Below are 11,357 nucleotides of genomic sequence, written 5' to 3'. Positions count from 1 at the left end.
ACTGAAATTTTGATTAATTTGGATTGTTAAGTTATAATTTTTGATGAAAGACTTGGTTTATTTATGCAATGTTAAATTTATGTCAGCCGATGAAATCATTTGTATTAACTATGTGTTCCTTTCTCTCTCTCTCTGTTTCTCTCTGCTCTCCACACTTCTCACCCATTTTGCTGGTTTAACTGTTCACTTCCTCTGTAGACCCCCGCATAGCGGAAGCGCCAACCGCAGTGGTTATGGGCCTAGGCGGCGACATGGTCATGTGGGGCACATGGGGCATATGGAATGGCAATCGTTGTCGACGATGTCGACGACTTAAAGCGATAAGCAACTCAACTCAGCTCAACACAACTCAACTCAACGCAATGCCAACGCACATTTGAATTTCAATTAGAATTTTAATAATCGAAGCAATGCTGGCGGGATGGAGGGATGGCAGAGTTGGCTGTAGGTCTAAGTGACTGTTGAATGTGCGCATAAATTTCGTTTCCGTTTTGCTGCCCCCAACCCGGCTCCAACAACCTCCTGCTTGCTTACCACTGCCGCCTCCCCTTGCCATTACCCCTTTTATTTTTTAAACACATTCATTTAATGCTATTTGTAAGTGTTGTGGCATTTTTTCCAAACGAATTTATTAAAATGTTTTGGGTCAGTGTTGATGGATTTGATGCCCTCTGTTCCGGGGCCCCTCAACTCCTCGCCCCACCAAGTACTCACACACAAAAAGGGGAAATGAAAACATAAATAAAATTAGAAAGAATGAAAGGGAAAGAGAGAGAGAGAGAGAGAAAGAGGAGCTTATATGAAATTAGTTTAGATCCCTTAAGGTTTACGAAACAAAAGCAAAAAAAAACAACGAAAATAAAATTTTTTGCTAATTTTTTTTTTCGGTGCTTTTATTTTGTTTTTGCTAATGTAATGAAAAAATACGGACAACAACAACAAAATAACATGAAGGAAAAACAAAACCCTAAAGACAACAAAAAAATAAATATGGAAAAACCAGCGGGAAAGAGAAAATAAAAGAAAAAACAGAGATAGAGGAAGAGAGAGAGAGAGAGACAACAATTTTTGTATTACTAGGAAAGGGCGAGGTAGCAAAAAGCGGAGGAGGAGACAGGGTGTAGGGGGCAGGGATAGCCCCACTACAACAGAGGCGCATATTCAACAGGAAAATCCCTTAATTGGAATAAATTAACTGTTATTGCTCTGACCATGCACACAGTCAGAGACAGAAACTGACATTATAAAGATATATACAGACATGAAACACACACACACAGACAAAATACTATATAGATAGATGGATATATGTATTTGTACTGTACACACACACACACACACACATACACAAATCGTATAGTAGTAGTGGTAGTGTAAGCGAACAGTCGTTGTAGTGCTATCATTTGCGCGCTCCCACTGGAGGAGCAAACCAGGCCGGGCTAGGCACAAGCGTGTTTATTTTATATGTCTGCCGACTACCCCTCAACCCCCTCCTAACCAACCCCACTATGCCTCCCAAAACATTCTCCTACCCTGACCCCCCGACCCTTTATCTCTCTCTCTTTCTCTTTTTCTCTCTGTCATATGCGTACTTTGTGTATCTCTTGTATTTCTTTTTTTTTTGCGCTTTCCTTTCCATTTTGCGCTGAAATAATATACGAAAGAGAAAGATGGAGATAGAGAGAGAGAGAGAGAGGGCAAGCCAGAGTGTGTATGATAAAAGCGAAATTTATGACACTAGAGAGAGCAAAAACGCGAAAAAGAAACGAAAAATATGAGAAACAATGAAACTGAGTAAAGCAAACCCAAAGTCAACGACTAGGAGATACCCTCTTTAGGGATTTCAAGTACGGGTAGTTACCCGTAACCTTAATGCCAATTTAGAGCAGTCAAGCTAAAAAAATGCTATAATTTCCCTATATCCCGATTGATCTCAATAGTTTCATTAACCTAAAAGTTAATGTTTCATAGAATATAACGAAATTTTACTAGAATAGAACAAGTTTTGGAAAGATCTATCGTATATATTTTTTTTAAGTTTTATTATCTTAAAATTGAATAAGTTAATGAAGAATAATGTTATCAAAGAATTCTTGTGATCTTAGACACCGCTTATTTTACAAAATTCAAATTAAGTGGAAAGAATAAATGTTTGAAAAAGGAAATGAACTACATTATTTCTTTTGATTTCTTCATAACTATTTAAAATTTCACTCAAAAGAGAGCAAACGATTAGGTATTTGATGTGCCTCTATAGGAAATAAGGAAATAGTTTATGTCAAACTAACTAACTTAGCCTTTTCATATGAAATCTGTTAGGTTTAAAAACTAAAAAATTAAATAAAACTAGGCCAGAAAACATAATATTCATCATCTTAAGTTTTCTTCAAATTGAAATTTAAATTGATCCTGATTTCTTTCAATCTATGTATGTATACCCTCTCTACCCTTTAGGGTATTTCCTACTCTAATTATTCGAGCAATTTTCTAACATTTGCAAAGGACGTGGAAATTATGGTGTATTTTGTCGTGAGACCCGTTAAACCAGTTTTGGGTTAATTTTCAAAGAAATCATTAATAAAGGGGCGTTTCGTTTGGTCTCTTTTTTTCGGGGGTTTTTATTTGAAACTCAAGAGTTTCACGGCAAAAGTCCAATGACATTTGTCATGTTTTAGTTGAGTATTTTTTGTGTTCAGCTGCTTATCAGGCAACTAACTGAGAGATAAGCATTATATGTATTATGTGGCCATGTGGCAATATATCAAACAGAAGAAAACAACCAACACTCACCAGTTTGAACGGAGCCGGAAAATTGTATGAAATTCCAATTATTTGCAGCTTCTTTTGCGTTACGTCAATCGCCGTTTGATTTGTTTGCCTTTAAAACATTTCAATTAAATGCCGCGATACGCTTAATTGAAGCGCTAGAAATGTAGGTGAAGCGTGGAGGAGGAAGGGGGAGGAGACGATGGTGGTTGTTGTTACTGTTATTGCTGTTGTTTCTTGTATCATTTAACACGATTGAGGGCAATTATGGTTAGGCTCGCGCGTCGATCGTTCCCCCGCCTCTGATAAGGCGTGTGTAATCACTCAAAAATCCTTGACGAACTCTTCGTGTTTTCTTTTTTTTTTATTATTTATTTTCTTTGTACCGAACGCCAATGCTGACGACAGCCAACTGAATGGAATGAAAATGAAATGGAACACTGACACAAATGCTGCTAACTGCGCTGTTAATGTTGCGGCGCTGCGGCGAGGGTGAGCAGCGCAGCACAGCGCAGCGCAGTTTGTTACCCGCTTATCAGTAATAACAAGAAGGCAGCAGCGCTGCCCGCATAGAAGTCGACGTTGATCGAAACGATCATTGGTGTGTGTGTGTGTGTGGAAAAAGGGGAAGGCATACGAGCTCAAACCTCTCACTCACTCACTCACTCTCTCGCATAATTGTTGCTTCCTTTTGGTTTTTTTGATCGCTTATTAGAAACCGTAATATATATATGTATATATATTTTATATCGCCGGCTGTACAAGAAACAGAGCAGGAAAACAGGGGCAAGGAAAAAAAAACCCAAAAGCAAATGCCAAAGACAGAACATTTGCAAAACACATGTCAATGGCATGTTCTTCCTTTGGTGACGGTACTCTCTCTATCCCTCTCTCTCTCTCATACACACATGAAAATGTCCTTTGTTTGCGTCACAGCTTGATGACAAGGCGAGTCTTAGACATGAGAGTGAAAAAGAGAGAAAGAAAAGAGCTGAGCCTCGGGTGCATACAAATTAGTAAGCCACAAAAACTTTTTACCGAGCACAGACACACAAACACATACAGACAGTAAAGTGAAATATGTATATATTTTAAAATTTGCAAAACCAAAAGGCAAAAAAAAAAGAGTAAAAAGAAAAGGCGCACTGTGGTTTTTCAGATGCTCAGCATATTGTATGAAGATAAAACTAAAGATGAAACTGAGAAAAAAGCTGAAGATGAAGGCATATGCAAATTTTACTCTACTTGCAAGTATCTCTCTATCTCTATCTTTGCATCTCCTGCGTCCTCTTTCTCTGCTTTTCTCTCTCTCTCTCTCTCTCTGTGTGACGTATTTGTGTATGTATGAATGTTGATGTCAAGTCGAGGAAAGACTTTGCTAGTTCGCATGTTACGTATCTCTTGAACATCTTTAAATATAATTTAGGTATACAATATACAAATGTTTTCTACATATCTATAGCCCAAGAGAAGACAGTCAGACAGTCACAGACAAAGCTAGAAAGCAACCAACAAACTAACAAACAAACAAATAAACACACACCGACGATAATCTCACCGTTGAAACACACAAAATTAAACGAACTTTGAATACCTTTTATGAGAATATTTGAATGTGTATACCAAAATCAATTAAAATTGGTTTTGCATTTATAGAGAATATAATAATTGATCAATTGTTCTCAATAATCAAACATTTCTTATAAAAAGTCCAATATTCATTTGAATAATTCATCTATTAAATGTTAAATGCTTAATCAGGCATAATTACCATTTCATTTTAGTTTCCAACTTAGGAGATTAAATGGTAAAATGTTTTTAAAATTAGAAGTGACAATTCTACGTCTCGAGTATTATTAATTAAAGCCTAAGTTTTCTATTACGCTTTAGAATTAAAAAGGATTCAGATGTCTAAGTTTTCAAGAAACCCTGTGGCCAACACCCTATTTCTCCCTTTATAGATTACCTCTTTTACCACCTCTTCTTTCTCCTTAAACTGCCCCTTTGAGTTCTCAAAAAATAGTAATAATAGCTGAAAGATTCTTTCACTGTCGTTAGAGATGACTTTCGAAAAGAATTTCTTGAAGTATCTCCTAAGCTGATCATCCTCCTATAGTCGGACCTATTACCCCATTCCTCACTTGTTATACATTTTCTTCTCGAAAAGTAATGGGTATCAAAGAGTCTCAAGAAACCACTGGGAATGCTTTAGCTTTTGGATGCTGTGAGTCCGCTGCTGTTGCTGGCATTGCCATTTTGCTCTCATTGTTGAAATTGTTCTGGTTGCGCGTGTTCTGACGCAGGCAGCGTCATCAAGTTTTATGAGCAATTACAACATCTGTTGAATATATCGCGGAGACTCGCATATGAAAAACAAGCAGAGGAGCAGCCCCTGTCGAGAGAAAAAAAAAAGAGGCAGACAGAGAAAAGACTTAGAGAGAGGGAGAGAATTTTTGCGTTTCTTTTTTTTTTCTTTCACAAAGAAGAAAAAAAACCTCTCAAACACACACACACACACACAGAGAGATAAATAAAAAGAGGAATCTCTCAAGGCAAACAAAAAGAAAAGAAAAGCAAAAGGAACTCAAGAGGGGTAGGGAGAAGGAGAGGAAGAGTGAAGAGGAGAATGGGGGCAGGGGCCACGGCCACTTGGCATTGAACTTAGAAGAAGCTGCTGCTGCCCCTCCAGGCACACTGCTGCCCCGACGAGATGTTCTTTTGTATGTCGAGAGAAATATTTTTAGAGGGGTGCTCTGGTATGCCTTCAAAGAGGTGTGTGGTCAGGGGGGAAAGTAAGGGAATGGAGGGGGCCGAATTTGAGAAGGGACTATCCCGGCTGTCAGTGATTGAGCTATTGAATTAACATTTGCAATGATTTACAAACAAATTTAGATAATGGCTTTTGCCATGGATATACTTACTCCATGGCATGGGTGGATATATGGCAATGGACAGTGGTGTAGTAAGTTAAAGTGCTTTCAATAGGTTGCTTTGGCATTAAAATCAATTCACATACTTTACATTCTATAGCCCCGAAAAAATACAAAAAAACAAAAAAAAAACGAAAACGAATAAGAGAAAAATCTGTCAAAAAGTGGTAAATGAAACTCCTTCAGATGTCAGTGAGGCATAAAATTATGCGATAATTAATTTCTCATAGAACTGAAACCGAGGGGAAAGGGAAGGACGAAGGACATTCGAAATTCCTGCTGCATTGTTGAATGGCGTTGCTTTTTAGCGATTTTTCTACAGTTTTTGTTTTTTGTGTTGTTGTTGTCGTTGAACACGGCAACCCTCATGCAGTCCTCCACAAACTCCACTCCGCAACGCTCCTTCCGCAATTATGATTGTCCTTCGTCACTCGTTTGCTTGCTTGCTGATTTCTTTTCTCATTTGTTGTACATAGAGCTATATATATATATATGTATATATATAAATGTGTGCTATATATATATTCATTCACTGGTCTTGTCTTTGGCTGCCTTAATTAAAAGCTGTACAAATTTTTCTCTGCTGGCCAGCAGAAAAGAACCCACCCCTGGCAAACAGGACAACGTTTTCGACGACGACGACGACTACAACATGGCAAGGACAAGCTACCGTTCTTTTTTTTTTTTGTTGTCGTCCTCTACTTTTGCTCTGTATTTTTGTTTGTTGTATTTTTGTGGTTCTGCTCGCTTCTCTGCCTAAAACAAAGCGCACAGATTTCAATTGTTTGTCGCCATTGTTTGTTGCCAGGACTCAGCCAGCAGGATGAGAGGACGACAGGCCGCCAGCCAGTGAGCAATCTGAAGCATGCTATAAGTTCCATTGTCTTAAAAGTGCATTGAATATATATGACGATGCCCAAAAAGGGTGAGGGGGAGGTGAGAGCATGGGAAGAGGCCAAAAGCCAAGTTGAGCCCCTCAATAGAGAAAAAAAACCATATCCATTTCCATTTACACGCCAATTCGACTGATGATACGCTACTTGTTGTCTCATCTGTCTCTCGCTCTGTCTCTCCCTATCTCTCTAATTTTATCTCCTTCATTCTCACTGCTAATTTGTCCACCTGAGCTGAGCCACTTAGTTTGGACGAAGTGAAAAGAAAACAAAATAAAACTTCCGTTAATTAACGTTAATTTACTTGAAACTCCCAACATCCGTTGACGGGAAATGTTTCCGCTTCGCAAAGCCGTAAGAACTTGAGGCGATTTTTCGGTTTTCAAATAGAAGAAAAAAGGAACCTGTGCAAAAGTTTTCAGTTTTCTGTACACTTTAATAAGCAGAGGGCATATTTGTCCTTGAGTAACCGTTTTACGACGAACATAAAAATGTGTAGCATACATTTAGGAATTCCATTTGGAGCAATTATTCTAGTCACATTGAAAAAATCAAGAGCACATAGTGTAATCTTAGTTCTTTATACCATCTAATAAATAGCAGACAGTTTGAGTTTTTAGCGAAAAGGAAAAAAAATGTAGCATACATTAGGGAGCAAATTAGTTAAAAATTCGATAAAACCAGCTAGTCATAGGATACGTAAAGGGTATTGAATTAACGGTACAACAGAACCTTGTGCTCTTGGACAAATTGCAACAGGAAGAAGTCGAACTGCAGCTCACAACTTTGTAGTTTTGTTCAGTTGTCCCATGCTCCTGTTACTCCTGGTTTATTGTTGTTGTTGTTGGATGCCAGCACGTGCTCTTATTTGCCATTCATATGCGGCAACGCCATTTTGATTTTTTCTCCACTATTGCCAAGTCATGGGTAGACTGAGGACAGAGACCGAGAGAGCCAGAGAGCTTAAAGCGTAGATTAAAAAATTATCCAAATGAAAAAAGTTGACAAAAAACAAAAGAACCAAGGCAACAAGGATGTGCAGCAAACAAAATAAAACGAATGGCAAGGAGAGGGCGAAAGCGACTGGTAGCATTATTTGCCTTGATCAATATGCATGGCATGTTCTCTGATGGAAATATGATTAAAGTCAAGGCGAAAACAAGCAGCAGACAAGACGTGCTGCTCCTGTTACTGACTGACCGAACAAGGATTATGCAAAGGCATCGCACAAAACTTGTTTGATGTCAGGCAAGAGAAACGAAATCAACTGGAAACTGTTAAGAAAAAAAGAAACTTACCAACTCCAGCGGGCAATTTTTGTATTGATGTAACTCCCAAAAGTATGCTGCAGTTTTTTATGTTATGGTTTTTTTGCGTTTTCGTTTTTGTTAGCCCTTCACGTGAGTTGAAAAATAAATCTATATATTCTTTTCTATTCTATTTTATGTTGCAAGCTATAAGTATAGTTTCCTGTCCCCTGTTGTAATTTTTTTTTCTCTCGGTTTTTGGTCGAAAGTTATGAAAATTCATAACACACACACACACACCCCTCAAAACATACACACACACTGATGGCGTGCAAATTTTGCGGTCTTTTAAAAGATTGTTTGCATTATTTGTGGCTGTAGCGGGAGAGTCCCCTCCCCCACACCTTCTACCACCTCCTCGATGGCATTAGACAAACATTTTCTGAGCTGTTAACAAAGTGAAACCGCACAGTTTGTTTTCAAAAGTTTCGCCCTGTTTTTGGTTCTTTTTTTTGTGTAAAAAAAAGAACGATAACGGTATTTAGTTCGGTTTTTAGGGTTTCTCGGTTTTTCGTTTATACATATATAACTAGTTTTTTGTTTTTTTTTTTTTTTTGTGGCTCTTTTTACTATGCTTTTCTTTAATCTGCCAGTCTGTGGCTTGTTCTGCTTGTTGTGGATTAGTTGTATATTTCAATATATCGATGGCGTAGAAGTTTTCAGAAGCATTTTTGTCCGGAATACTGCTGAAATGAAGGAGTTTTATGGTTCTATTGGTCTTTTAAAACTACTAGGAGTGTTACATTCGCCATTATGTAAGCTTTAAGACTTGGTGACCCCGACGTGTTGTTTTTTAAGAAGCTTTCGGAAGATTTATTAAGAAAAACAAAACAAGAAAATAAAATTGAAGTTTAAAATTGAACAAGAAAAACTAATGAAGCAGCTTCATAGGATAAAACCCATCACTGGATTAAAACGCGGATCCTTTCTTTTCTGTTTTATCTTTCTCAGCGATAAGCCCGGCATTTGCCTTCCACTTTTGTATGTCATCCAATTTCTTACAATGCAAAAAATAAAGTAAATTTGCCTGGCTGGAGTTATAATTGAGCCTACTTTGATAAGGCGTTGCAAAGATATCCGGTTGTTTGGCTGGCACAAAAGCTTTTGCAATATTTTTCTTATTCTCTAGGACATTTTCGGAACTTTGTGAGCGTTTTTGACGGGGAATATTCTCCTTGTTCCCCATTAGAGCTGCACTGTGCATCATTGTACGATTGTCTTCATTCATTTTCATAAGCATTCGGCGGAAATTGTCGCAATTAAGATGTAAAATTTCAATCAACTTTTTACGATTTTCACTGCGTTGTTGTAAGCAGGACTTGAGTTCTTGGATTTGAGATTTTGTCTCCGGAAGATTGCTTAACTGACAGCTAGGAAAGTCTGGTCCTAGACTCAACTGAGTCTGTGCCTTCAAATTGGGCGCCTTGCCCTTTGGGTGTGCCGGAGTCCCAGTTCGAAGTATTTGCACTTCTTGAGTTATTTCGGCAAATTTCATTACTTGCAAGTTCTCATCGTAATTCTCAATTCTGGGATTAATGCAGACAATCATTGAGACTTGTCCTTCGCCATCAAAATAACTTTTAAACATGTGTGTTAACTTTGAGTCGCGATAGGGTATTTTCTTAGCATTGTTTCCCAACTGCTGATTCTCCCGAAGGTATTCCAAACAAGTTCTCAATGTCATTAGCGAATTGTTGATATTGCCGGCCTCACGAAGTCGTACTCCAGTTGTTTTGGTCTTTGAAGAACGCTCGCTTCCAGCCAAATCCACCAAAGAGAGTTGACTGACTGTTATCGATTGCTCATTGGATTGAGTGTCATTTGGAGCCTGGACCAAACGAATATTGAACACTGAATGACTGCGACTTGATTCCTGATTGAGGGTTGTATGAGCCATATGTTTGCGTTTCTGTCCCATCTGAAAGACTTGTATGGCTTCCTGCACGGTCTTGACTTCCATTTCGTTGACTCCATGGACATACATACGATGCGTGGCATCTTCACGAATGATTCTAGATTGTAAAATTTTTTGTGAGCCATCGAGTTCGAGAAGGTCATAGACACTATTGTTATAGATTTCAATGTAGGTAATGAATACCGAATACATGTTCTCTTCATCCAATGCAGGTAATATGGGAGTCATTTCCAGAGACATCTGTAAGGCGGATTTTCTACGCCTTGTCATTACTAATTTTCTCCTCGGTTCCAACTGCTCCTGAAGGGCTTCCTTCTCCGTTAATATCTCAAAGCCATTTAACTTATCTGGCTTGAAAATAAACTTCTTGGCTTGGTAATCAGCAATTGTGCAAAAGAGCTGGTCTAGACATCTTGGCAATATACCGCGATTTCTCAAATCACCAGTCATTGTATGAGTCTTGCCACTTCCAGTCACTCCATAAGTGAAGAGTAAACTATCACGTCCTCGTATTAAATTCTCAACGAGTGGTTGGGCAACAGCAGCAAATACTTCTCGTTGGGAGGCATCAGATTCAAATATATCCTTGAATTTATATAGGATTTCATTCTGTTGTTGCTGCCTACAATATGGTCGATGATCCTGCAGTTGTTGATCTGGCGAATTCATACAAATTGTCTTCGAATCGATTACTCGCAATGAGCTGAGATCTACTTCCAATTGCAGAGGTCGCAGGCGACAAAACACATTTACGGTATCTTTGACCTCATTATGTGAATGGTTTTCTACTGGTGATTGATTCCTTGGCGTTTTCGGAATACGCTTTGGTGTGCGAGGAATTTGTTTCATTTTTAATTTATTTATTCTATGATTTTTATTTGTAACTATTTATAAGAAACTTTGATATATATTGAGACTAATTTGGTTTTGGTATTATTGTGGGGTTTGGAATTGACATTTAATTCAAAACGAAAGTAGAAATTGTAGATTTGTTATTGAATTTTGAAAGGCTCTATAATTTGTTTGGTGACCCCGACGTTTGGGGAAATGTACTTAAGAGACTTTCAGTAGTAAAATGTTATAAGATAATACAGTTAAATGCAATTTCGAGATGTTTCTAAAGAGCTTTGATTATAAATAACAGTATAGTATATTCAAGCTTACAAATTATTGCTCTGAGGGCTACATAACCTCAAAAAGTTTAGTCAAAGGTTCATTTTAAATGATCGTCTCTATTTATTATGAGGGTGACTTTGTTGTGTGAGACTTTTGCTTACTTTTAAACAATATTTGAATGGTTTCTCAATATGAGACTGTGAAAATATAACGTCAACTATTTGTAAGCATGAAGCTCTAGAAAAGCAAACACAACTTTAATATAGTATATTAAACATTTATATGTATAGGATGTTATGGATGACTTTAACATGCTGATTCCGTTACTGCTTAAATAAATTGCCAACCTATTTGTGCCTTAATAATAGTCATGCTCATTTGCTTGTGCCTTATGCCGCGAGGGGGACAAGAAGTTAATTCACTTGATGCG

The 11,357-nt window shown here is 37.9% G+C and overlaps 1 protein-coding gene across 1 annotated transcript; it reads right to left on the bottom strand.

Annotated features, from left to right (window-relative positions):
* Positions 1 to 8,652: 8,652 nt before the first annotated feature.
* Positions 8,653 to 10,765, bottom strand: LOC6646279 (kinesin-like protein KIF23). The gene has a single exon (XM_002068784.3). It carries the CDS (start codon positions 10,658 to 10,660, stop codon positions 8,807 to 8,809), a length of 1,854 nt encoding a protein of 617 aa, XP_002068820.1. The 5' UTR covers positions 10,661 to 10,765; the 3' UTR covers positions 8,653 to 8,806.
* Between the last annotated feature and the right edge of the window lie 592 nt (positions 10,766 to 11,357).

The sequence above is a fragment of the Drosophila willistoni genome (genome assembly GCF_018902025.1).
Source record: "Drosophila willistoni isolate 14030-0811.24 chromosome 2L unlocalized genomic scaffold, UCI_dwil_1.1 Seg72.1, whole genome shotgun sequence".
Classification (NCBI taxonomy): Eukaryota; Metazoa; Arthropoda; class Insecta; order Diptera; family Drosophilidae; genus Drosophila; species Drosophila willistoni.
The sequence above is the reverse complement of the archived record's forward strand: the minus strand, read 5'-3'. Positions and strand labels throughout refer to the sequence as shown.

What these genes read in the sequence shown, in the direction of transcription:
- LOC6646279 (XM_002068784.3), bottom strand. Translation starts at nt 10,660, where the DNA reads ATGAAACAAATTCCTCGCACACCAAAGCGTATTCCGAAAACGCCAAGG.